This window comes from Lagenorhynchus albirostris, chromosome 16 (assembly GCF_949774975.1).
Source record: "Lagenorhynchus albirostris chromosome 16, mLagAlb1.1, whole genome shotgun sequence".
NCBI lineage: Eukaryota > Metazoa > Chordata > Mammalia > Artiodactyla > Delphinidae > Lagenorhynchus > Lagenorhynchus albirostris.
Window position 1 is genome coordinate 72,770,713 of NC_083110.1, and position 26,572 is coordinate 72,797,284.

The window sequence follows — 26,572 nt, forward strand, 5'->3', positions numbered from 1 at the left end:
GGTCAAATTAAGATAGCAAGAACCAACTTCCACCATAAAAAAGACCCAAACCCAAAAGAATATTTTTTTTTCTTTAAAGTTGTTCAATGCAATGATAGTTTCTACATTTGAGATTTGAGGTTCGGGAGCATAAAACCATGCGCTGATGCAATCTTTCTTTAGGTTTCGAAAGAAAGGCAGGTGAGTTTCCATTTGTACTTCCATTTTCTCCCTGGCTTGGTGATGGTGTCGGATCAACATTCCAGAGCTCCTTCCGGACGGCCCTTAAGCCTATGGAAAAAAGTGATTAAAACGTAACTGAGGGACGCCAATATCCTGGTGTATCAGTATATGGGGATGCAAAGGGGAGGTGGGACAGACTCGAGTTTAAATCCAGCGACTTTAAAGGTTAACGATGACTTTGTTTTTATACGAAGGAGCCAGTCCCGGGAACACCCATGCGGCTCGAAGAAGAGGGAACGAGTCTGAAAACCGAAACCGGCCCAGGACACACAGACGATGTCCGCGGGGCTCGCTAGTCCTGCCGGCCGGCGGCACGCGCACTCCGCGGATGCACCGGGCCCACCCCAGGGCCATCTCGGCCGGGGGACCCCCGCCGGGGAAGCTGGGGCTGGGGAGGAGGTGGAGGGGTGGAGGAGGGGCGGCCTGGCCGAGGCCCCGCCCACGCCCTGCCCACGCCCCGCCCCGCCACGATTATAGCTGATGACTCAGGGCGGAGCTCCACATCCAAGCGGCGCCGCCGCCAACTTATCTGGATGGGACCAGAAGTTTCTAGCCGGCCAGTTGCTACCTCCCTTTATCTCCTCCTTCCCCTTTGGCAGCGAGGAGGCTATTTCCAGACGCTTCCAGCCCTCTCCGGCCACGTCACCCCCTCCTTTAATTCATAAAGGTGCCCAGCGCCGGCTTCCCGGACACGTCGGCGGCGCGCACGACTCTAGCTCCGGTCGCGGCCAGCGAGCGACTCTGCACCTGGAGGTCCGGCACCCCGCGACCCCGTGACCCGGCACCCCGCGATCCGCACCCCGGCGGCCGCCCCTCTGGGCCGACCCCGACCCAGCATGAGCGCTGCCACCCACTCGCCCGTGGTGCAGATGGCGTCCGGCAGCGGCGCCGGCGACCGCGACCCCCTGCCCCCTGGCTGGGAAATCAAGATCGACCCGCAGACCGGCTGGCCCTTCTTCGTGGACCACAATAGCCGTACCACGACGTGGAACGACCCGCGTGTGCCCCCCGAGGTCCCCAAGGTGAGCAGGGCCCGCGCCGCAGGCCGCCGGCTCAGCGGCCCCCGCCCCCGACGGCCAGCGGTCGGCACAGGGCCGTAGGGGGCGGCTGGACTGGGCCGGGCTGCGGGGACGCGAGGCGCCAGGTGCCCGCCGGCCGTAGCCCGCCTGAGCTGGTGCCCCGGAGGTCAGTGAAGGCCACCTGGGACGCACGGACCCCCCCAGAAGGATACCAGCTCTCAGGGGGTCGGCCTGCTGCCCCCCCAACGAGCCCCCTCCCATGGCCGGCGTCGGGGCGGGGGGCAGGTCCCGGAGAGGACTGTCCTCCCTGGGTCGCGTTTGGTTTCCGGGGGTCGGGCGGGAAGTGGGACCCGCGCGGTGGCGCCGGGTCCGGTCCACCGGCTCGATTCGAGGGGCCGTGGGCCAGGAGACGAGGGGAGGCCGGCCTGGTTAGCATCGGAGGCCCGGGCCAGGCCCCGCCGCGGCCTCCGCCCGGCTTCCAAGACCGAGATCCTGGTTTCACCCTGCTGACCGTACTTTGGCGGACGCCGGGGGGCCATTGGCAAGCTGGGGTGGGGGTCTTTTAGGGTCTGTTAGGAATTTTACCCCCTAAAGTTCCTGAATTCGATTGAAGGTGTCTTGACTTCACCCTCCCATCTCAGGCACAGAGTGACTCAGGAGACTGGATGTAAATTCATTCTTTTTTTCCCCATTCTGTATTTGAAATTAAAATTGTATTATTGGTTGAAACTGTTTTCACTAAGAATATATTCTAGTATGACTTGTTAAAAACAAGATGCTGTTCTTCCAGGCAGTTTCTAAACTAAAGATGTGGGACTGTCTCCTAGTTGGCTATTGCCTTAGACATTGCCTCACACTGGCAAGAAAGAGACTTTTTTTTTTTAAATGGCAATACATTCCCTTCCTTGTTATGTTACTAAAATACCTAGGATTTGTTTCTAATACACAAATAACTGTGTAGTAATACTTTTGTATTAGAAGGATGCCTCATTTACATATATGCAGGGATATATACTACTTAATCCTTAGAAGCATGAAAATTTGAAAATAGGAGCTTGGAATGAGTCTGTTAACTTAAAAAATTATAACTAATCGTACTACTCTTGTAATTTTCTATAAATTTGAACTTTTTCAACATATAAAGCTTGACAAAAAGAAATATACTTAAAGGGTAGTGTTACGTTGTCTGGGCAAAATAAAAATAAAAGTCATAGAGAGTTAATAAGTTATTTTGAAGATTTAAAAATTCACAAAATTAAAAATGCTTTATAAATCATTATTTTAGAAGAAAGATCTGTGTTATCCACCTTCATTTTTATGCAGTTTTTTCTTAAAAATATTTATAAGACTGGTGCCCAACAGTGAGACATTGTAAATTCAGCAGCTTACATTTATAAGAAATTAATTGTATATTTATTTCTGAAAATTAGTACCAGAGGCTATAATTAGCTGGGATGGGCGTAACCATATATACTTTTTTGCTTGTCTGTTCGGCCCATTATTGAGTGAAACTGATGCTCATTTCAAACCAGCTCTGTTACTGCAGCCTGAAAGGATGTAGATCTTTACTGTGGGCAAAAAAACACAAAAAACAAAAAAAAGTATCATTTTGAGGCTTCCTTCCTATAGAGACAGGGACAGTCGGAATCCGCTGGCATCCTTGGTGGTGAGCGAAGATCAGGTTTGGACACATCCACTGTGAGTGCAGGGTTAAGTCCCGCCTTGCTGGCGCTTTGTTTCCAACATGAAACTCACTCAGCACGTTGAGATCTTCGTGCATCTGTACAGTGGATGGGTTAGGCTGTGGTTTTATAAACTTTTTCAAGGGGGAAGAAAACAGGTTGAGTTACTATTATTGTTCTCGACAAGTAGAAAATGCAAGCTACTAAATCAGAAGTCTGATGCTGGAAAAGTTGATTTGAAAATTTAACAGTCAGAATTTTAAACTGGAAAAAGGTCCTTAAAGACCTTTTACCCCAGCCTCTATTTTTCTGAGAAAGAAACCCAGAGAGGGGCTTCCCTGGTAGCACAGTGGTTAAGAATCCGCCTGCCACTGCAGGGGACACGAGTTTGAGCACTGGTCCGGGAAGATCCCACACGCCTTGGAGCAGCTAAGCCCGTGCGCCACAACTACTGAACCTGGGCTCTAGAGCCCGTGAGCCACAACTACGGAGCCCACATAATAAATAAATTTATAAAAAAACACAAAAAAACACAAAAAACAACCCAGAGAGTTCAAGTGTGTTTCCAAAGGCCACTCAGCTAGTACCAAGAGCAAAGAGAGAACTACACTGAAAAGTCGATAAGAGGCAGTGTATCTGTTCAGAGGAAGGTAGAAGTGTCTTAAATTTTTATGAAACTATGAAGCGTGCAGGCTGGAATACTTGATAATTTTTGTGTCCTCCCAACCATCAAGTATTGGGTGGCTGACTTCTGTTCTGTGACTACTTAGATGGTGATGGCTGGATGTGATCAACTCAAGAAAAGAGCTCTCTTTACCAAATTAATTACTTGAGATTTCTCAGCACGGTACCAAAACATAGGGAGAAAACTAACATTCAGTTCATTAGCTCTGGGCTTATTGCTTTCAAGACTGTGCTTTGATATACACAGAACATCTGTGTAACTAATTCACTTTCACTTATATGAATGACACCTTACTTCAGAGTAAATACAATGGAAAATCCTTCACTGTTACTTTATATTCGAAATTTGGTTTCTTAATGTGGAATGAGAAAAGGGCTCTGGCAGAAAACAAAGGGTGATTTTAGAGGAACTGAGCTAAGAGGACCCTCTGAGCGTCCTTACTTTCAAGAGGAGATGCTGTCAATCAATAAAGAGCTATTCATTGAGCATGAAAAACAGAGAAAGCCCTCTTCTGGAGAAGACAGCTTCTGGGTGTTTACAGTTTAACCATGTAGGTACAGAAATGGCTTTCGCGGAAGGAAGATAAAGATTAGAACTTTGGTTTAGTCTTATCCTCTGTTGTCTTACGATTGATCCTCTCTCATTCCCCTGAGGTGGTTAGAGTGACTTTTCATCCCATTTTTACAGAGGCGGCAACTGAAAGCAAGTGTCTTGCCCTTCATTGCAGAGGCAGGACAGCTAGAGGCAAAGGCTTTGGGCTTAATCCAGCTCCACTCTGAGCAACTGAACCTGCAGTCTTCCCGGATATCGATTTTCTGCACACGTGGGCTTCCCACTAATCTCCTGGCAATTTCATACCAGTCCAGGCCCCGTCTCTGGCAGAGAGCTTGACGTCCACTTTGGAATCAGGGGATGTGCAGTTTCTGTGCAGCCACTCCTCCAGGCTCTCTTGCTAAATAAACAGAGGCCAGATATTTTGGAGTGTGGCGCTGTGCTGCTCCCTCACAATCCTTCCTGCGACCAGAGCGAGACCCTCCTCCCTGGAGGAGCAGGGCTGTTCTAGCTCTGCCGGTCTTGGAGGTCCCCGGCACGGATTCCCAAACCTGGCAGTCTCCAGGGAAGCCTTTTAAGAACACACGTTGCCAGCTGGGTACCCCCTTGTTCAATCCGAGTTGCTCAGGGTAGGGCCCAGAAATCTGTATGTCAGAAAAGCTTCCCTCTTGGTTCTTGGTTCCGGCAGTCTGGCATTTGGGAGCCACCGAAGGACAATGATCCCACTTCTTAGGGGGGCGGGGGAGCTGTGACTTCACGTGCGCCTGCGTAGGCCTTGGCATCCTCAAGGGGCCTGCTCAACATCTAACCTGCAGAGCCATCACCGGAGCCTCCCTTCCTTCGTGGTGAAACTCACCCGGTGCGTGGCTTCTGGGAACAAACATAGGGGTGGCATGGGGAGGGGTGGAGCCGGGTGGGGTGCCAGTGCCGGGTGTGGGGAGGTGGTCCCGAGACCCTCCTGAACCCCAGGAAGAAGCAAGCCAGAGTCTCTCCCTCTTGTCTTCCGCTGCCGGCAGAATCTCACCACAGTAATTTGACAGGTTATCCTCAGGCTCTGTGCGAGACAGGTAGGAGCATCCTTTCAGAGGAAATCGGAAATGTTTTGAATGTCGACTGAAGTAGAGCCCCATTTCTTCCCCTTCATGTTCAGCGGAGCTTCCTGAATTTTCTTAAAGATGAGATCACCTTGTTCTTTGCAGATTGACTGCAAGCTCCTGTGCCTCTTAGAATTGGAGCACAGTCAGGAAGTGAGCGGCCATTCTCTCCTTTGTATCTCCAGCAAGTTGCAGTTACTCTGGAGCCCATTTCTTTGTGACTGATGAACGGTGATTTGCTGGGGGAGCATAAAGAACATGGCCAGATGCCTTATGAGTCCAGCTCATCCGGGACCTTCATTTTCCCTCTAAAGAACAGTCTGTGTTTGGCTTATGCAAGAACTGAGCAAAACTTGTCTCCTGTTTTGTGGAGTGTATTTACCCTTTACAAGGGTAGAGTCAGTGCCTGGGAACCGTGGCAGCGTTTGACATTAGCCAGGGCCGGGAAGGCTTGGTTGTTTGTTGCTGTTGGGCTGCCTGTGAGTCAGAAGGCTTCATACCACCCATGAGGCTTGATTAGCACTGTCCTCGTTTCTGGAATGACACACAGTTGCCTTATATAAACCACTCCGCATGTCTGTTACTTCCTATTGACATTTTAAAATGATCTGGTATTTTTCATAAACATTAAGAAACCGTGCGTAGCCCAAACCTACTCTTTCTCCTTCCTAGTTTTGCTGTTTTCATGTTGCTCTTACATATTTAAGACACCTTATATAGAAAAACGGGGAGCAGGAGACAAAGGCCTTGCTTATTAGGAGCCTCCGAGGACCCCCTAGTGCTGATGGACACCGAGGAGACCTCTCTCCTACCTGACTGAGGAACTCTCCAGCCCCTCCCGGCTCCCCATTGCTCGGGAATCAAGTCTACACACCCTTTTGTGCCTCAGCCCTCAGACTCACAGCTGGACTTTTGAAGCTAGGCTCCGGATCCCCTCCTTCTGCAGATGTGGAAGCTGACCTCTAGCCCTTGTTCGGCGTGTGCAGCTGCGGGAGCTATCTGGTGTTCTTAAACTCTTCACGTATTTCTACGACAATTTCTCTGGGGGCCTTGGCAGCTTCTCAGCAAGCCAGGCAGCTTGTAAAAGCTTAAGCAGAGAGAATTTCTTCAGGAAGGGATGAGCTATTTTTTTGTCTGTCAACATATTTATAGCTATGTGCCAGACGCAGGTGGGTGCTTTTCCAAACCTCTCTTTAAATCCTCAAAGCAGCTCACTGAGGTGGAAGCTGTCAGGCTCACCTTATGCATGAGGAAACAGACTTGGAGAGAGAGGATGTGCCTGGCCTGTCAGCTGTGACGAAACAGAAAGACTGTTGTAGCCAGAGGTTTACCACCCCACCCCCACCCCCGCCCCAGGTGACAGACAGGCTTGCCGCTAGTGGACCTGGCTGCTTCTCTATACTGTCCTTTATGCTCCGAGCTCGCCAGGCACAGTTCTGCGGATAAACAGCCTTGAGTCCATCTCTTACAGCCGATCAGAAACGTTGGCTCGTTTCCTGAGCCTGGGTCTGAACCTAGAAGATGGCCCCCAGTCTTCACTCATTCATCTCTTCCGACATTTTTGAGCACCTGCTCTCTGTAAGTCATGGTGTTAAAGGCCACACAGAGGACAGTGCTGCCTCCTCCGGTGCCATTTTCCACAAAGCATTTATTCCGTCTCTCCGGTGAAGTAGGCTGTCCCTGCTCTGGAGTCCACATTACTTCCATTCGAATCTTTCTTCCAAAAGGCAGCACTTTTCTGGTTTGCCTTGGGGTCACGTCCCTGTGGGCTGGGAGTCGCAGAGGCACAGTCTGCGTCTCTTTCCCCTTTCTGCCTCTCAGAGCCCGGCAGGGTCTGCAGGCTCAGTGTGTGAAGGATTCTGCGTGGGGAAGAGTAAAACATGGGCCTGGGCTCCAGAGTGGACAGGCTGGTTGAAGGAAAGCATCCCTTACTGAAGAGCGTGTCGCGGGAAGCCTCCTGTTGGTTCGTAAGCAGCGTTGTCTTCTGCTCCCCAATGTCTCCCGGGAGCCGGTTCCTTTTTATTGAATTTCTGAATGGCCTTTTCTCCACAGGGGACTTTGGTATTGATTCCCTAAATTCATCCTTACGGGTCTGGAGAAGCTCTTTTTTGTCCCTGCCAGTGACACAGCGTCTTGGAGCAGGCCTGCCGGGGAGGCCGGTTGCTGGCAACAGCCAGACGCCGCTAAGCCACAGCGGCAGAGAGCAGCCCCGGCGCCACGGAAGGAGTCTCTCTCCAGTTTTTTTGTCCATGAGGCTGGCAGTAAGATCAGACGCTGCAGAGCGAAGCCTCTTATTCACTGTCAATTCTGAAGCGCCCAGGATTGTAGATTGCCTGCTGCCTACATTAGGAGCCTGTAAACAGTGCGCCTCCTGAGTCCCTGCGCAGAGCTGTGTCCCCAGTGATTGAGGCGAGACTTTCCCCTGAAAATGCCTTAGCATCCTTTTGAAGAGCAAACATTTCCTATTTTGAAGTAACTTCCTCAGTTTCTTGAAAATTTAATTTAATTTAAAGTAGAATTGTTGTTCTTTTCAGTTATTTTAAAAATTCTTCTTGGACAAAGAAAGAAAGGAAGAATGAATAGTTTAGAAATGGAAACGGCAGGAAGAAAGGACAGGACGTGTGTGGCAGAGAAGGCAGCCACATCGCTTTTGAATCTTCCAGATTATCCCATGGACCCTGAGTGTCAGAGCAGGACCCGCTCTCCTGCTGGGCTAGACCTGGGTTCTGTCCCTGCAGAGGCCCCATGCTGGGCTTGTGTGGAGTCTTGGGGCTGTGGTGACTCAGAGGTGCGCCCCGCTCTCGCTGCCCTGCCTCAGCCAGGCAGTGACTCAGCATCGAGCCCTGGCTCCCTGACCGAGACCACACTCGAACTGAATGTTCCAGGTCTGCGCCTCAGCTCAGCTCCAACCGGGCGAAATGAAATGCTTTCCCTCCTGCTGCATTTTACCCCAGGAAAGTGAAGGGTTTGGAGACATTAGCCAGTAATTATCACACAGTGTACAGGGGTGGCGGGAATAGTGAAAGGGTTAACGTACCCCCGGCCTTGGCGTCTGACAGACCTGGGTTCTGGTGATCTCAGGTAAATCACTCACCTTCCCCGAGCCTCAGTCTCTCCTTCTGAGAAATGGGCATACACCAGTACCTGTCCAGCAGGGTCGTAAGGATCGGGAAAGTGATGAGCCAGGGCCTGACCTGAGGCATGTGTGTGGTCCGTGGCGACAGTCCCAGTCTTCGCCAAGAAGTCGGAGGGGATTCACAGGCGCTTGGCTTTCCCACAGAGTGGACAGTGCTGGCTGGACGTGGGTCTCTTGGTTCCCAGATGGGTATGAAGTCTCGTTTCCCAAGACAAGGCCTCTTCTTATCGCCCCTGGACCACTTTAGCTGACACTCTCCTTCCACCAGTGTCCAGACACCCTCAGCACCCTTCCTGGGGGTTTCCTGTGTCCCTCGTCGGGATGGTAGGTGCTGGGCAGTAACTCAGCGTGAGGGCAGATGAAGGCTCTCAGCCAGACCTGCAGCCCACAGCCTCATCAGCCTGTGGACTCACCCCAGATCCCGTGCCCAAGATGGGCCAGCAGAATTGTGTATCCTGTGTTCTGCAGGGGGCGCTGTGTTTACCCTGAATCCCGACTGCTTGAAGCGGGGCTCTCCCTCCAAGTCTCTGCACAGGCCTGAGGACCGACCAGGTGCCCAGTGGTGTTGCGGGGAAACGGAGCCACGTTAAACGAGGGGCTGGCCGTCTGCACAGGTGTACTGGACCCTGCCCTAAGTGGGGGAAATGTCTCCGTGGGTGGAAGGAGAGAGGCAGGGGGTTTCTAATTGCCACCACCCTTTTGGGGGAGGGTGGTTGCTGAGGAAGGAATGCTTTGAGAAGCTGCTTAGGGTGGGGGAGGAGTCCCTCCAGCAATCCCCCCAAGACTGCCACCATCTGTCAGAGTCTCCCCTTGCTGGAGCTGTGGTTGATGAATTGGAGATTTTTTTCTTTTGTGAAACGGTGTTTTGTACAAAATACGTGTCCAGTGAAGCCCAGCACCCTGATAGCAACAGATGCTTTGCATGGTTGACATCTCACAGATGGAGGAGCCCGGTGACTGAACAGTGTTCTACCTGAGTCTGAGAAAGAACCTTGAGAAACCCATGGAAATGTGTCCATGGGGATGAAGAGGTCTCTTTATCTAAATTCAGACAAGATTTCGCTTCCTCATATGGAAATTTCAGGTACTTTTCCGTTTGTGATTTATGCCTTTAGATTGATCCCTACCCTTTTTTTTTTTTTTTCCTGAAGAGGAAGTAGGTAGTCTTTAATTTCCCTGAAGCCGTTGAGCTCAGGAGCTGAACCCCAGTGACCGGGGATTCTCTTCCTGGTTCTGCAGTCACTTCCCATGTGACCTTGGGCCACATCTGCTCCATGGTATCCTTGAGGAGGGGTCCAGGGGGCCCATGGGGGACTCTGAGCCCCGAGCGCTCTCCCCAGCAGGGGACATACCCAGCTGTGGCCTGGAGACTGCTTATGTGCCCTGGGGGGACACCAGCAGATGTTCTACTCCCAGACACCAGCCTGGCTTGGCTCTTTCCCCTGGGTCTCAGGGGCATGTGTGCAGGAACCGCAGTCACTGCAGGTTGCGTGTTGATTCCTCAGGTGAGTTTGTCTGCAAGGCAGACCCCTTCAGCGCCTGGGGCCTGTTGAAGGGAGAGGGGAGTTTAGGGCTCAGGCCCCTAGAGTTGTTTTTAGCTGTGTTTGCTTCCAGGTTGTGAAACTTTAGATACATTTCTTAGCAGAGAAAGTGCCATCCCTGCTAATTAGCACTCTTAAGACTCTCAATAAAGGGGCTTCAGACTCCAACAGGCTCATTACCAACTTGGTGAGATCACTGAAGAATTAAACCCAAATTCACAACTCTGTAAACAATAGGCCCAACCAACTGTTGCTTGGGAAAAGCTGGGTTCGTCAATAACTATTTGTGGAATGGAGGAATGTAGTTGTATAGGGCATGGGACAGCTCAGAGTTTACAAAGACTTTCTCATGCCTTATTTCACTTAAATCTTGCAAAAAGCCCTGGAAGGCATGGGGATTTTTATAGCTGGGGGAACTGAGTCTTAGTAGCAAGGAGTCCTGTCCGAGGGCACACACCTGGCGAGCAGCAGGGCGGGATTGGAGTCCCGAATGGCAACTTGAAAACAGGGGCTCATCTCTCTCATTGTAAGCACATCTTTAAAATGTGCTTTTCCCTAGCAGAAGCACATAGGGACACCCATCTGAGTAATCCCAGGATCAACTATACATACTTTTTTTTTTAATTTTTATTGGGGTATAGTTGATTTACAATGTTGTGTTAGTTTCAGGGGTACAGCAACGTGAATGTGTTATACATACACATATATCCACTCTTTTTTAGATTCTTTTCCCATATAAGCCAATACACAATATTGAGTAGAGTTCCCTGTGCTATACAGTAGGTCCTTATTAGCTCTCTATTTTATATATAGTAGTGGGTATGTGTCAATCCCAATCTTCCAATTTATCCCTCCCCCATCCCTTACCTCCTGGTACCATAAGTTTATTTTCTACATCTGTAACTCTTTGTAGATAAGTATACATACTTTAATAACAGGGCATATCAGTTAAAACCTCCAAGCACCTGGGACTAGGTTGCTTACAGCACAGACTCTTGTCTCACTAGGAGTGCTGTAAACAGACTTTGGTGGACGTGGACTTTACTTATTATGCAGAATATGCCCGAAGTCCATTACATGCCCCAAACAGGGCTGGGGGCAGTGGAAGAGACCCTTTACCACATTCCAGTGGGAACTTTGAGTTCGGCTGTGGGGATGTAGATATCTCTATACATCACATTGGCAATACCTTATTTCATGTCTGTGGCCTGTAATACCAAATAGAAAGTTTTGGTAGAATGTTGAAGCTCAGGTCTCTATGTGTGCTTTAGAAGGAAGTTTTTCTTTTGTTTTGCTTCCTGCCTGAAAGAGGCAAGCCAAGCCACTTTATTTTATTTTTATTTTTTTTTGTGGTACGCGGGCCTCTCACCGCCGTGGCCTCTCCCGCTGCGGAGCACAGGCTCCGGACGCGCAGGCTCAGCGGCCATGGCTCACGGGCCCAGCCGCTCCGCGGCATGTGGGCTCCTCCCGGACCGGGGCACGAACCCGCGTCCCCTGCATCGGCAGGCGGACTCTCAACCACTGCGCCACCAGGGAAGCCCCAAGGCACTTTATTTTGATCCACGTCCTTGCTAAATGGGGAGTCCCAGGATTCTTATTGCCCGCCATCTTTTTTTCTTTGTTTTAGGAGTTCTGAAGTGTCTTTAGTAAAAGTCACTGCCTGGCAGGCGTGAGACTCTTCTGGCCTAAAAACCCAGTTGATAGAATCGGTGCCCTACTTAGGACTCCAGGCTGTTGAGGCGGAGGTGCTGCAGGGCAGCCCTCAGAGTGGCCTTTGTCGCTGTTCCCCTTCGTTCAGACTGTGGTCTGTAGGTGTCGAGCCCCCGTTTGAAAGAGCACTGTACCGTGGAGCTGGGGTCGGGGCTCACAGAGGCGCCGTCGTTTTCAGGGTTTATGGTTCTGCCCTGCTTTTAAGGAGCAAGATCAGCGGCTTCCTCCTCTTCACTTGGTTCATGCAACTTTGGGGCACCTTGAATTCCAGAGAGTTCTAATGTGATTTAACTGGGTGCAGTCAAGAGTGGTCATTTTTGGATTTCCGCCACGTCAGCTTTTCCTTGTTTTTGAGCTTTATGTAGGTGTTTAGAGCTAGAAGAGATCTTGGAATCAGAGGTCACGGAGAACGTCAGGGCTGCAAGGAACCTCCTTTAGGTCAGTGCTCCCAGTGCCATGGGGGCCGGACTTGCCCACACACGTCCTGAGTCAGACTTTGTTGGGGTCTGAACGTAGCGTCTGCACCGTTTTGCGTTTCCTGGGCGCTCCGGACGCCCCCTAGAGTCTGAGGACCACTGCTTTACAGAACACCTGGGCCTCCCCTTCATTTCGCAGCTGAGGAAACTAAGGCCCAGGGAGGGGATGTGAGTTGCTTGCGTAGCACACATATTTCAGAGCAGAGTCAGCTTTAGGACCAAGCGCAGCCTCTTTCCAAGTCTCCTAGCTGTCCCCTAAGCACCCACATTGTTACTGAAACTCAGTAGTGAAGTTTAGCTGTGCTCTTAAGCAAACAAGACCTGTGTGAGCCGCGGGCTCATCCAAGCTCGGAACCTGGCCCCAGGCTTGTCTAGTAATAATACCTTGTGCTCGATAGGGCAGACTTTGGCTCACCTGAAGTAGTTTTCCCTGCTTTTCATCCCGGCCTTCCCATGGAGTTGTTTGCCACCCGCAGGGGATTTTAATGCAACGCACAAAGAAGAAGCTTGAACCAGTGCATTTTATAAATTAATGCAGTGAGATAAGCAGTGGAAGTCAGGCTCTTATTTCCTAATTGGATTTCATGTGTATGTATTCCTGATGGCTCTGCCCACAGATAAGGATAATGAGCTGAGCTGATTGGAAAACGCTTCCTGTAATGCCGTCACTGCTCCCTAGGGAGCTTAGGCAGGTGGTGATGAGGAAGCAGGGCTGGCCGTCATCTGCGTGGTGACTGTGATGGCACCCCGTCCCTATCACGGGGTCACACAGAAGTGCAACCCCCAGGAGACGGAGTCCCCAGTCCCCAGCGAAGTCAGGGTGGGGCAGGTAGTGCCTTTCCTCTATGAAAGATGCTGGTTGGTATAACCCGTAGGCTTGGGCTTGAACTCGAGGACACTTCTTACGGGACTGAGGAGACATGTTCTAGTCATACTCTAGGAGAATTATAAATATTAAACATTTAAAAAACTTTTTTCTTGGACTTCCCTGGCGGTCCAGCGGTTAATACTCCGCCCTTCCGATGCAGGGGGTGCGGGTTTGATCCTACATGTCGCGTGGCGTGGCCAAAAAAAAAAAAAAACCAAACTTTTTCCTTGGAAAAAAATTGTCTTTTTTTTTTTTTTTTTTAACTAGACTGTGATGAAAACACCACAGAAGGTAGGAAGGGCAATTTAACTCTCTTGGGCAGTGCTTTTTGGTTAGTAAAACTGAAGCATTTGTTGTTGACAGGGCTCTGATGAGAGGAGAGTAGAAACAGAGGTGGTGTCAGCATCTGGTGCAGACCTTGTTATGGGTGGGCGTGTCATTTTCAGTTTAAATTATTCACGTACAAGTGTTAGTTTTCTATTCTGTAGAAGTGAGGTGGTCTTTTTAACTTACCTAAAGCAGTGTTTTCTAAACAAAGCCCCCACCAGAGTGGCAAGGCAGCCCACCTTCTTTCAGAGGCCATCATGAGAGATGTGTGGGTTTTTATCACATGACATAAATGGGTCGTTAATTCACACGGAACCAGGAGTGCAGACCTCAGGGCTGTAGGAAAGCAGCCTCCAGGCCTCCCGTAGCCACCCTGCCTTCCAGCTTGGGCCCCTGACACCCCCAGCCCTGCCTGCGGTGACTGCACGCTCCCTCCACTGACCCGGACCACTACTCCCAAGACCAGGTCAGGTATCGCCTCCGCTGTCGCAGCCCCTGGGGCAGGTGGAACTGCTCTCCCGCCCGCCTTCCCTTCTTCCTTCCTTTTTCTTCCCTTTTCTTTTTCAGCTGAGGCACAAAATATGCTCAGGGAGATGCATAAAAAGCACAACTTGTGGCAGGCCCGCTCCAGTACCTTCTGGATCCGGGGGCTTCCCCCAGGAGCGGGCAAGCCTCAGCCAGGCCTCTGTATGGCTTCCAGGCCCCGGGAGGGTCTGAGGTGGAGGCCCAGCCAGCAGCTGGCTGTGCGGCGATGCTGGGGGTGGCAGCCCTCACCTGTTCGGTCTGGACAGTGTGGGTGGAATGTGGCAGGGGAGGGGCAGTGTGGGGGTCCCAGGGAAGTGGATGGTGTGAGAGACTTCGACATGGATGTAAACCCGTTTACCACGACCCAGAGAAAGACGGAGAACGTTTCCATCCCCTCCAAAGGCTCCTTCCCAGACAACTCCGTTTTCTCCAGGTGCAGTCACCGTTCTACTCCAGTCACCACCAGTTAACTTCGTCCTTCAGCTTTGATTCCTCTGACACTTTGGCGTCTGAGGAGCATAATCATGGGCCTGTTTAGGGGGGATTCACATGCCTTTTGGCCTTCCCGGCATCACACTTTTTTGTGTGTGTGTGTGGGGGGGCGTCCCTCTTGACGTGCTCTCGTAAAACCTCACGACAGTCCTATGAAGTGGGTGTTGCTAGCTCATTTTCTAGAAAAGGGGATTAAGGCTCACCGAGGTTAAGAGAATTACCCCAGATGAAAGAACGGTTACTAACAGAGGTAAGAATGAACTTGCATCCTCTCTAGGAAAGCCCCCTCCCACTAGAAAAGCCCAGGCGGTCCCCCATCCGCAGGGCCTCCTGTGCTTTCCAGGTAGTTTTGCTTCCTGTTTGTTTCATGCAGCCCCCAGTTGGCAGGGATCGTGCCTTGCTGGTTTGGTGATCCCGTGGTACCAAGCAACTCGGGAGCAGGACGTTGACCAGGGGCCAGTCAGCGGATGAGGGCCGCTGGCTGCTCAGCTCTGCTTTTGTGCGTGGCCAGGAGGAAGCCCGCAGAGACGATGCCCCGGCACTCGTCCAGGCCCCTGCTCCAGGCTGGAAGGAAGGTGCCCAGTGCGTGGAGAAAATGCCCGGACGGCCTGTTGTGAGTCAGCTCCGAGCAGCACGGCGTTTCTTCGGTCCCTCTTGCTGCCTCCCTGTTGGTGTCCCTCTCGTGGCAGGAATTTGGTTCTGAATGTGAGGCCTGGACCCACTCCCTGCTCTTGGGTGACCTGAGTTAAGCAGGCTAAAATAATGCCGCTGCCCTGAGCACGTGGGTATTCTAATCTGAGAGTGCCTGTCTGCTGGCGTCCCCAAGGGCATGGCAACACCCTTGCCTCTCCTTCGTGCTGGAGGCCCTCTGGGGCGGGGCTCGGCAGGAGGCAAGCAGTTCATGGGTCTGAAAGGGCTAAGTTCCAGGGTCAGCCCTCGGCTTTCCCCACTTGTGACCAGTTTCGCCCCACTGGGAGTTACACCCTGAAGCTCCTAGAGCCTCAGCTCTTGGCGTTCGTTTGCAGTTCAGAGGGCTGCCTCGTGAGGAAGGATCATGCTCCTTCGTAATAGTTGACCCACTCGGGTGTGTGTCAGCGGCACAAGTCCTCAGCCCCCTCCTCCGTAAGAGGACCCTCTAGTGCTCAGGAGGTCGTCAGGACCGGAAGCCGTGGGGGTCCCTGGTTTCAGTTGCCCAGCCTCTGCTTGGGGAGAAGTGACATTGCCCGGCGAGTGACGGGCCAGCCTTGTTGTCTGAAACAAGATCTTTCTCTGTGGTACATCTGGAACTTGGCCTTCTCAAGGGTCCCAAAATAGCCGGGCCGCTGAAGGGAGAGCTTCGTGAGAGGACATGAGAGAGACCCAGCCGCTCCTCGCCAAGCAAGCTTTGTTGGCATCACAGGACCAGCACAATTAATCCCCGGGTTTTGTTCTCATCCTGTGCTGCTTCTGCATTCCTTGTGTATCTCCCTTTCTCGCAGCTTGTTCTGAAAATATTCCTGAGGAGACAGCGTCCCGCTGCCGCCCCTTCTCGGCAGACTTCCAGGCTGTGGCCTGCGTTGGGGTCCAGCACGAGTCTGTATCGCTAGGAGACATGAGGACCTTTTAGAAAGCAGAGAAGCTGGCTGTGGCTTAGGGAGCTGGAATTGAATGCTCCTCGCACCTTCTGATCTGGGTCTGAAGATTTGGGAGGCGGTCAGTGACTCACCTATATGCACTGCCACCGTGTCACCCAGAAAAGAAACCTGTCTTACCAGTTTGGGAAACTGGGACTTCTCTTATGCTCAACAGTTACCTTGGCTCCCCTGCTTCCTCTGGATGCTTCTGATTCTTAAACTGCTGCCCATACAGCGGCTTCAGTAGGGAGGGGGCGTCTGGAAGAAGTGGGGGGTCAGGGGAGGCACCCACACTCTGTGTGCTCAGCTGCCCTGGCTGGCACTGTGGGACCCAGGGTCACTCTGGAAGGTCGGAGTGCTCGGCGCCATGCTTGCCCCTGTTCAGGGCTGTCTCCTTCCCAGTTTCTAACAGGTCTGTGTTTCTCTTTATTTTAGGAAACCGCATCCTCTGCAAACGGGCCTTCGAGGGAGGGCTCCAGGCCGCTGCCCACGAGGGAAGGCCACGTTGTGTACCCCCGGCTCCGGCCAGGCTACATTCCCATCCCCGTCCTCCACGACGGTGCCCAGAGCCGGCAGCCACATCCTGTCTTCGCCTACCCCCAGCCTGGGACGCAGCGCTTCCAAACCGAGGTAGCCCCGGCGGCCCCGCAGAGGCCCCAGTCACCTCTGCGGGGAGTGGCGGAAGCCACCCAGCCAGATAAACAGTGCGGACAGGCAGTAGCGGCTGCGGCATCCCAGCCCCCAGCCTCCCATGGACCTGAGGTAAGGAGAGGCTTGGCTCGCGGGCCTGTGGGGTGCGACCCGGGGGTGCCGGGTTTTGTGCTTCCTAGGCTGCCCCAGACCCTGATGCGGTGCCCAGGGCAACGCCTGGTGAGATGCGGGGCATCTGGGCCTGGCCCGCAGCGTCAGAGGTCACCCAGCAAAGATCGCTTACAAGACAGCCCAGCGTCCCCCCAGCGTTTCACAGGTTGGTTTTTCAGGTGGGCAGGGATCATGGTTTATTTTGGTAGTTAAGGAATTGGGGCTCAGAAGGGTAAACAGCTTGGTCCACAATCACAAAGTTGGAAGTGGTGTCACTGGGACTGGAAGCCTGGCCTTCTGGCTCCTCACGTACACCCACCGAGCTTTCTATATCAGAAATACAGAGATACTCTGTGTTATTTCATTCAGTTCAGTGTTCACAGGTAAGTATTAACTGCTTGGAGCTGTACTGACGTGAAAATGAGACCGCGTACCTGCCCTTATAGTGTCCACAGTTTCAAAGGAAATGTAAAATGAGGAGTCAGGAAGGCAGCTGCTTTTCAGGTTTTAAGTCTGAAGCCGACACTTCTTGCACTAATGTCTAAAGAATGGTTCTTAATCCAGTTCTTAGCTGAGATTTGAAGGCCAGTGGACCCCAGTAGGAATCCTGAGCCGTAAGCCCTCTGGGTTTTGCAGTCTGCACAGCATCCCATCATGTCTCCTGCACTGCTTTTGAGCACAAATGCTTGCTCCGGGGATGAAAAAAAGGAGGCTCTTTTCCCTTCCTTGGAGAAGCGGTACCTGAATTTGTAATGTTTTTGTTGTAAAAATCAAAAGTGACACATCAGTCAGAGAAACCTGAACAAATTTAAGCTAGCAGGGCCCGTAGAAGCCAGCTGCGGAAACACCCTTCTGATTTTCTAGAACAGAAAGTAGGTGGCCGGGAAGGGAAAGGGGCCTGGCCTGCCTCGGTCCACACAGGGGACACAGTTCCCAGTGCCCAGCTGAGTTCTCTGTGGATAAGCAGGAAGAGAGTTACGGAAAGAGGAAATGCAGTGATAACAATAAATAAAATGTAGCGAGCGCTTCCTGTGTGTGGCACTGGGGCTGGGACACACGCACAGATTATTTTACCGAATTGTCAGGTCAGCCCAGTGACTGGGCTGGGGGTTAAACGCGGCTCCTAAAGCTATTGAGCTGTTAAGAATTTGAGCCCAGGCCTCTTGACTCCTGAGCTCCCAGTCTTAACACTACATTTTGAAAATGGAAAGGCTTACAGACGGGAGGTCATATTAAACCTGCTGCCCAGAGCAGGCGCATGACGGGGACAGAGTCGGAGGGCCAGACAGCGGTGGCTCACGGGGCTGTGTATCCACCCTTTGCGTCTTGCAGCGATCCCAGTCTCCGGCTGCCTCGGACTGCTCATCCTCGTCCTCCTCGGCCAGCCTGCCCTCCTCCTCTGGCAGGAGCAGCCTGAGCAGTCACCAGCTCCCCCGGGGCTACATCTCCATCCCTGTGATACATGAGCAGAATGTCACCCGGCCGGCAGCCCAGCCCTCCTTCCACCAAGCCCAGAAGACCCACTACCCAGCTCAGCAGGGCGAATACCAGACCCACCAGCCTGTGTACCACAAGATCCAGGGAGATGACTGGGAGCCCCGGACCGTGTGGGCAGCACCCCCGTTCCGGTCACCCGTCCGGGGTGCGTCCAGCCGGGAGGGCTCTCCAGCCAGAAGCAGCACGCCGGTGCACACCCCGCCGTCCGTCCGCGTGCAAACCATGGTCGACAGGCCTCAGGTATGGGAGTCGGTGTCGGCAGACTAGCTGGGGCAGCATCTCTCCAGGGCCTGAGGAGCTCTGTGCAGGTGCCCTGGGTCCCCCCACCCCACCCCGCCCCACCAGCCTCTCCTGGTTTACGCACATAACTGGGGGGGAGAGCGAGATCCTGAAAACGGCTGGTCATCAGCAGAAATGCAGGCGAGGGCTGTGAACCTCCAGTGCTTTCTACAGCTTTTGCTCATTTTTCGCTGCAGCTGCCTCAGGGGCAGAGCTCCAGCCACCACCGTGGGCAACGGCGGGCAGAACACAGCGTCACACACCTGTGGGGGGGGCCCAGGTGTCTCAGTGCCCACCATACCCTTGCAGTGCCCTGCAGCTCCTCCACACCCCACCCTCAGCCTCGTCTCCTGCCTCACTCACACCCCTTCCTGCACTCTGCAGGCCCTTCACTCTGTTGTCTCCTCTTTTGTGCCTTTGCTTGTGCTGGACCCACTTCCTGACATGCCTTCACAATCCAAGTTGTCCCCATCCTCCAGGGGACAAGCCAGTTGCCACTTCCACAAAGCCTCCTCATCTTTCCCACGGTGCCTAGTATGAGTCCCTTACAGTTCAGCTCTGATTATTCTGTGCATTTATTTCAAAAGTGTTCATCCACTCTCTTCAGCTCTGCTCTGACCTTGGCCACAGGGAGCATGTCTTACTCCTTTCTCCTCCTTTGCGGTAAAGGACCACGTTCCCTGGCCGATGCCTGGCTGGCTGGGCAGATGGGAAGCCTTCCTTCCTGCCTGGTGAAAGTTACAGGCAGGGCCCACTTATCCTTCAGTAGAGACGTGCAGGCACTGGTTCCTGGGGGAGGAAGTCTTCTAGTTTTAGCCGAAGAACACTCGGCAGCCGGGGCCGCTCAGCTGCTGAGTGAATTCTCGGCCACAGGTTTTATTTTTTATTGTTATTTAAATATTTATTTATTTTTTCAACATTGTGGAAGTGCCTTTACATTTATTTATTTATTTTTGGCTACGTTGGGCTTTCCTTGCTGCGTGCAGGCTTTCTCTAGTTGCGGCGAGCGGGAGCTACTCCTCTTCCTTGCGGTGCGTGGGCTTCTCACTGCGGTGGCTTCTCTTGTTGCGGAGCACGGGCTCTAGGCGCATGGGCTTCAGTAGCTGTGGTGCGTGGGCTCAGTAGTTGTGGCTCGCGGGCTCTAGATCGCAGGCTCAGTAGTTGTGGCGCACGGGCTTCGTTGCTCCATGGCACGTAGGATCTTCCCGGACCAGGGCTTGAACCCACGTCCTCTGCATTGGCAGGCGGATTCTTAACCACTACGCCACCAGGGAAGTCCCTTGGTCACAGTTTTTAAAAGGAAAGTGCCCTGTAAACAAATGCAGGGCATCTTCTTACTACAGATGGTGACACTGTTCAGGGCCCTCAAACAGAACACCTCCTTTTATGGTTTTTTTGTTTGTTTGTTTTTTTGCTTTTTTATTTGGAAATGATTTCAACCTTACAGAAGAGAAGTCCAGTATATATGAAGGTCATGAAAGCAAAGATTCACCCATATTTACTGTTAACATTTTGCTACATTTGCTTTGTCATCTTTTCCTCTCTCCATATATTATCTGTATTTTTTGTTTGAGGTTTAATTGTAAATATCACGTCCAGTACCCCTAAATATGTCAGCAGATATTTTCCTAAGAGAGCGACCTTCTCATTCATACCCACAGTAGAATTATCAGATGCAGGAAGTTTAACGTCCTTAAAACATTGTTGTCTCATACGCAGTCCCTTCTCAGATCTCCTTTATAGCATTTTCCTCCTGTTCCAGGAACTAATGTAGGATCACGAGCACTGCACGCAGATGTCGTTTTCCTTTAGTCTCCTTTAATCTGGAAAACACGTTCTCAGTCTTTCTCTGCTTTCATGACCTTGACATTTTTGAAGAGTACAAGCCATAGGGCACCCCCTCTTAAGTGTTTCCAAAGTCACTTACTCAGCCATTGTTTTAAAACCCAAGAAGAGGCGTGTGGCTGGTTCATGAGTGCTAAGGGCCAAAGTTAAGCATTTCTGGTTGGCAGAAGAGATTTGATGGAAAAGGAGGCTACTGGTGTTCAAACAAAACAGCCAAGCGTCCATCAGATCCTTACTCAGACTCAGTATTCCTTTCAAATGGGAAAGAAGTGCCCATTTGCAAAGCTGGAGATGTTTCCTCTCATACCTTTCCCATATTATCAATATTTTCTATAATCGGTGGAACAATATTTAATCCTATTTCCACTTAACCCTATTTGTTTGTAGTGGCCTCCCTTTTATAGCTTGTCTAGAAATCCCTTTTTAGCGGCTTGCAGAGATTTGACCTAGCTGAACCTTATAGTGGGATTTAGAGTTTTTAATATGGAGTACTTTAGAAATAATGTAGTCCAACTCCTATTTCCCAGTTGATTAAATCAGTGTGTGAGATTTTTAAGGGGGTTTTAGATGTTCACTTAAATGCTAGGTGAACCAAGATGTTTCTGTTTCAAGCACAGTTCATTTTTTAAAATATCGCTAGAGCTTACAGTCACATTAAAGAGTATCTCAGCCTCTGTAGCCAATGTAGTCGGTGCAGAGATTCTGCGCTGCTGAGTGTTAGCTCTGGCACAGCTGTGTCCAGGCGGAATTCTTACTGCGTTACCCATTTTCAGCATCTTGCTTATTCTCAAAACATACATCAGTCTGGGCAGAACCCACAAGGCTGTCATAGGTTTGTTTTTTTTTTTTTAAAAAAAGACGATTATAACTTTTCTGAAACAGGAGATGGGAAGGCCACACCCTGAGCGGAGACTGTCACACAGGGTGATGAAGGGGGCCAAGTGGCCATTACTATTCCCTGGCTCCATCACCTGAAAGTCTGAGTCACCCAGGACTTTGCTTTGGGGTAAAGTAACTCAGCCGTCAGCATGCATTTTTGGTATTTTCATTTTTGAAAATTATATTGGTTTTCTTTTCATTGCCGTAAGAATACCACCTCCAGAAAAATTCAGTGAGAGATGACAGACCAAGAGACCAAGGTTAACGAACGGAAGCATAACAATGGTTTGGTCACATACATGATGAATATCATATTTTAATTTTGTAACAGGTTTGGCTGACTTTGAAAATCCCTCTTACACTATTAAACTTTAAAAAAGTCATTTCTGTTTTCTTCTAGTCAGTACTAGCTACAAACGACTGCCTGTGACCCTCAGCCAGGTATTAAAACTATCTCTGTGTCCTTGCCTCTTCTCAGCAACCCATGACCCATCGAGAACCTTCACCTATTCCCCAACCTGAAAACAAACCAGAAAGCAAGCCAGGCCCAGCTGGACCAGATCTCGCTCCTGGACACATCCCGATTCAAGTGATCCGCAAAGAGGTGGATTCTCAACCTGTTTCGCAGAAGCCCCTGCCTCCCTCTGAGAAAGTGGAAGTAAAGGTTCCCTCTGCTCCGGTGCCTTGTCCTCCCAGCCCGGCCCCTTGTGCCGTCCCCTCTCCCCCCAAGAACGTGGCTGCAGAAGAGAGAGCAGCCCCCAGCCCTGCCCCTGCAGAAGCCACACCCCCAAAACCAGGAGAAGCTGAGGTACCCCCAAAACATCCAGGTGTGCTGAAAGTAGAAGCCATCTTGGAGAAGGTGCAAGGGCTGGAGCAGGCTGTGGACAACTTTGAAGGCAAGAAGACAGACAAAAAGTACCTGATGATAGAAGAGTATTTGACCAAAGAGCTACTGGCCCTGGATTCGGTAGACCCAGAAGGACGCGCTGATGTCCGCCAGGCCAGGAGAGATGGCGTCAGGAAGGTTCAGACCATCCTGGAAAAACTTGAACAGAAAGCAATAGATGTCCCAGGTCAAGTCCAGGTTTATGAACTCCAGCCCAGCTCCCTTGACACCGATCAGCCACTTCAGGAAATCATGGAGATGGGTGCCATGACAGCAGACAAGAGCAAGAAAAGTGCTGGAAATGGAGAAGATCCCAGTACTGAAACCCCGCAGCCAGAAGCCAAAGCAGCAGCAGCTCCAAACCCCAGCAGCACGACAGACACAGCTGCAAACCCAGCAGCACCATAGTCTCCACGAAATAAAAAATCAGCCCCGGAGACCGGGAACTGATTGTGTGCTTTAGAGAATTTTAAGTTGCATGCATTTCAGGGCCTTAAAACCAGTTGGTTTTTACTCTTCATAGCTGCTTGGTAGGCAGTAACTTGGGTGGAGGCGAAACACACTAATAAAAGGCCTAAAAGGAGAATGATGCTTTTCCTGTGTATTCATATTCTGTACAAATAAAGAAGTTGCTTGTTACAGAAGTTTAACCCCATAGCTTGCTGTTTTGGAGCCCTCTCTGTATGGGTCCCACATGTTAGTCATGGATGTGAACTGTCTTTCTACAGCTCTGGACTGAAGGAGTTTTTGTGGGGGTAGATGGGGAGTCGATTTCTCATCAGTAAATATGAAACCCATTTTTCAAAAGTGTTGCCATTTTAGTGGGATGATTTTTGTCATCTCATAGCTAAAATACTTAACTTTAGATAGAATAAAATGTGTAAGGAGCCGTAGGAATATCTGTATGTTGGATGACTTTAATGCTACATTTAAAAAAAGGAAAATAAAGTAATAATGTAACTCAAAATGTCTTCTGTGGTTTCTAAATTTTGAAGAGTGGCGGCATCAAGATGGTCTTTCACTGGCTTCAGGAAAAATAAACAGACACATTTACAGGCCTGCTCTGGGATTCGTAACATCTCTACTGGCCCGACCCATGAGAAGATGAGTCTTGGTCATTTTTCATTCTCAGGTTGCAGCTGCAACCTGGGAAGACTCAGAGCTGTGAACCCAGGTAATGGGAACGTGCCCATCACACCTCTTCAGATTGCTCCAGCAGAGGTGCCTCTCTGCCCATCTGGCCCCAGGCCATCCGCAGGCCTCACTGAAGGGCTGAGTGGGTTCAAAAGTGCACAGTTCCCAGTATTGTCTGAGGCTGGCCCAAGCGTTCCCTGGAGTCCAGCTCACTGGGGGTTGGGCACATGTTCTATGAGAGTCTTGGGGTCATCTTTATCTGACACTCCTCTGAGTCACCAAGCCAGTCCGAGACCAGGTTTATCTTCCCACATTGGGTTCCTCGAAGTCACTGGGGTTAGGAATCAGATGCACTGTGAAGCCACTGGGGGGAAGAAGATTGTTCTAGGCTAAGGTTTTTTAAGGGCTTGGGAAGGACCACCGCCCAGAATGTGGACACGTGCAAGATTTTGTTTTCTTAAGTCCTTTGCCAAATAAACCTGAAATTGAGAAGGAAGAGAAAGATGGGTCTGAGATCTTGGAACTCCAAGGGAGCCCTCTGGCTTAAGAGTCCCTGGGCTGAATTCCTCATGACTGTATTGAGTTTAATATTGGTGCCTGACGATGCTGCACAAAAATACACGCCAGTGTGCTTGCCACTCCCAGCTTCATGAGAAAGGTTGAAGTCATTCTGATGGGAATCGCCAACATCTCTACAGGGTGAACTCATTTGAGGAGTAAAAGCTGACTGCTAACAACACCACCGATTCTAGAAATGCAAATTTGTAAATAGGAGAAAAGCTTACTGGACTATTTCTTAGATGAATCACAGATAAAGAACGTGACCATCTTTTTGGCGACTTGGGCATCTACTCTCAACGGATCTCAACGTTAAGGCTTCTTAAGTGGTTACTGAATTAGGTTGATGTTTTATCACTGAAGATCATCAACAGGTAGCCCTTTAACGTGGTTAGAATGTTTTCAATCATCCAAATTAGATGGTACGTGGATATCAGGCAGGAGTTACCCGACCTGTGTTGGTGGTTCCTGGGCCTTGCATGGCGGCAACCAGCTGGGCATAGGGCTGGCTGCAAGGCTCTTGTTAACGTGCCTGTCCCTGTAGGAGTCAGGGGACATAAATCCACCGAGTGTCTCCTAGTGTCAGGGGAGTTCGGCTTATTTAATCATCCCAGTGCTCTCTAAGAGAACATTAAAAAAAGAGAGAACATTATGGGCTTCCCTGATGGCGCAGTGGTTGGGAGTCCGCCTGCCAATGCAGGGGACATGGGTTCGTGCCCCGGTCCGGGAAGATCCCGCATGCCGTGGAGCGGCTGGGCCCGTGAGCCATGGCCGCTGGGCCTGCGCGTCCGGAGCCTGTGCTCCGCAACGGGAGAGGCCACAACAGTGAGAGGCCCGCGTACCGCAAAAAAAAAAAAAAGAGAACATTATACTTTAGAACACAGGCTTGATTCAGAACTCCTGGGTTCAAATCAGAGCTTCACAGAAAAGCTCTGGGACGGTGGGCAAGTTACATAGCCTTTTCTTTCCTGGTTTCCTCGGTTGTAAAATGGGCCGGGGGAGCGGTAATGATTCAATGAAATCAGACATGGGAAGCAGTGAAAGGGGTGCCTGCTGGCATAGTAGCTGTAGTTAACGTCCTGGTGTAATGGGCGCAGGGAGTGACTTGCGCTGGCCAGGCCAGGAGCAGGGGCAGGATTGAATCCAGGCCCAGGAGACACTGAAGTGCATGCTGGTCTCACCATCTTCTTTAGCACCGAGAAGAAAAGGACTCCGCGTGAGGTACCACAGAAATTTGAGAATAACCTCTCACCTCTTCCTTGGTCAGAAGGTCGGTTCTTTTTTTTAACATATTGCGTCCAAATCCTATGAGATTATTCCTGTCTCTCAGATAAAACAAGTGACTTAGAACTATTTTTTTTCCGGCTGCGCCACGCGTCTCACAAAATCTTAGTTGCCCCGTGGCAGTGAGACTGCGAGGGAATTCCCAACTTGGAACTATTAAGTAATGGCGTCTATACTAGAGTCACCAGCAGACTCAACGCTGGGCGCCCAGACCCCTGGGTTTGGTTTCCAGAGGTTCCTGGAGCTCCCCTCCCCCTCTCACCTTGCCTCTGCTCCCCTCCAGCCATTCCCACCCAAGTCTGCGCCCACCCTTGAGGCCTACCTGTCTGTGAGACCTTCCTGGCTCAGACAGTACTCTTCTTCTCAAACTTCCATTTCCCGAGATTCCTAACAGCCTTCAATCTGTTTGCCAGGGGACAGTTGTCTTCCAGCTGTTTTAGTATCTTTAGTCACTTACTAAGCAAGACTGTAAGTCCCCTGAGGGCAGGTCCATTCTGACCCCTTATTCCCACATTGTTGTCCAGACCTGGCACATGGGCACCCTGGACGGCCAAGGTCCCTTAAAGTTCTTTTGACATAAGGTCTTAGGATTCCAAGGCTAAATTGACGTTTACTCAGAAATAAACATCGGTATTAGTTGACGAGAGTTTAGAGCCAGCTCTCCCACCAGCTTTCTCTTGTAATCCCCAGAATGTAAGTTTAGGCAAATTGATTCCCTCTCTGGGCCATTTTCTCCCCATCTGTGAAAGGCAGGCGCTGACCCAGGCTCTGGCTGGTGGTCTGGACAATTCCAGCAAGTTGGCACTTCTTCCTGTTGTGGTCTCTGTGCTTCCTTTTTCTCCAGCCATGCAGCACGGAGCTCCGTCGTGGGCTGGGCATTCCTGCAGCGCCTGTGTGAGTGTGGCCGCCACTCTGTAACGTTATACAAACGTAATCATATGCCAAGGGACAGGATCCAGGGTTGCAGTTATTTTGGGACGTGCAGGAGCCTGTGGGAAAATGCTGGAACATGTCTGAGTCACCCAGGCAAATACCTTTCTTTCCGTGTTCCAACATGTTTTGAACTTCCAGGCAGCACAAAAGAAGCCCCAAGCAGGGCACACACGCCCTTTGTGTCTTTGTGCCCTTCCTGGGCTGCACCTCTGTTTCTCGGCTGTGTCCCTACATCCTCTGAGCACTGAAACGTTTGCATGTGGAGGGGTGCGAGGCGGGGCTGGATTAAGCCCTTGGAGGCCCTAAGCGTGGAAAAAATCGTGGTGCCTCCCCACAGTGTAATTCAAAATAAAAACAACCGTAAGCCTCAAAAGAGAAGTAAGGATGATCTGAGTTTACCCCGCTCTATACTCTTGTTGCTTTTTTAAAAATTAAAAAATTCCTCCAGCTGTGTGTGTGTGAGGTTGGGCGTGTCCCTACTTTGCTGATACGCAAGCTGCCTGTTGTCCAGCGCTGCCCACTAGCAACCAGTGG

At 51.0% G+C, this 26,572-nt stretch overlaps 1 protein-coding gene and 1 long non-coding RNA gene across 4 annotated transcripts; one reads left to right on the forward strand and one right to left on the reverse strand.

Annotated features, from left to right (window-relative positions):
• The first annotated feature begins 215 nt into the window (after positions 1-215).
• Positions 216-23,096, forward strand: BAG3 (BAG cochaperone 3). 3 transcript variants are annotated; one of them, XM_060127076.1, is made up of 5 exons: positions 216-282; positions 417-1,244; positions 16,378-16,704; positions 18,076-18,480; positions 21,722-23,096. In XM_060127076.1, the coding sequence occupies exons 2-5, from the start codon at positions 1,059-1,061 to the stop codon at positions 22,535-22,537; spliced, it is 1,734 nt and encodes a 577-aa protein (XP_059983059.1). In that variant the 5' UTR covers positions 216-282; positions 417-1,058; the 3' UTR covers positions 22,538-23,096. The 3 variants fall into 3 exon arrangements, with proteins under 3 accessions (XP_059983059.1, XP_059983058.1, XP_059983060.1); XM_060127075.1 differs by having other exon boundaries at positions 236-1,244; XM_060127077.1 differs by lacking the exons at positions 216-282; positions 417-1,244 and adding an exon at positions 15,368-16,021.
• On the reverse strand, positions 22,874-25,989 carry LOC132507571 (uncharacterized). The gene is made up of 2 exons (XR_009536219.1): positions 25,428-25,989; positions 22,874-23,742 (listed from the first exon to the last, which is right to left on the reverse strand). It is a non-coding gene; the product is annotated as an uncharacterized LOC132507571 (long non-coding RNA).
• Positions 25,990-26,572: the final 583 nt, after the last annotated feature.

Coding starts and splice junctions, on each gene's coding strand:
- BAG3 (XM_060127076.1), top strand. CDS start 1,059: ATGAGCGCTGCCACCCACTCGCCCGTGGTGCAGATGGCGTCCGGCAGC. Junction 1,245..16,377: donor TGCCCCCCGAGGTCCCCAAG/GTGAGCAGGGCC, acceptor TCTTTATTTTAG/GAAACCGCATCCTCTGCAAA. Junction 16,705..18,075: donor CAGCCTCCCATGGACCTGAG/GTAAGGAGAGGC, acceptor TGCGTCTTGCAG/CGATCCCAGTCTCCGGCTGC.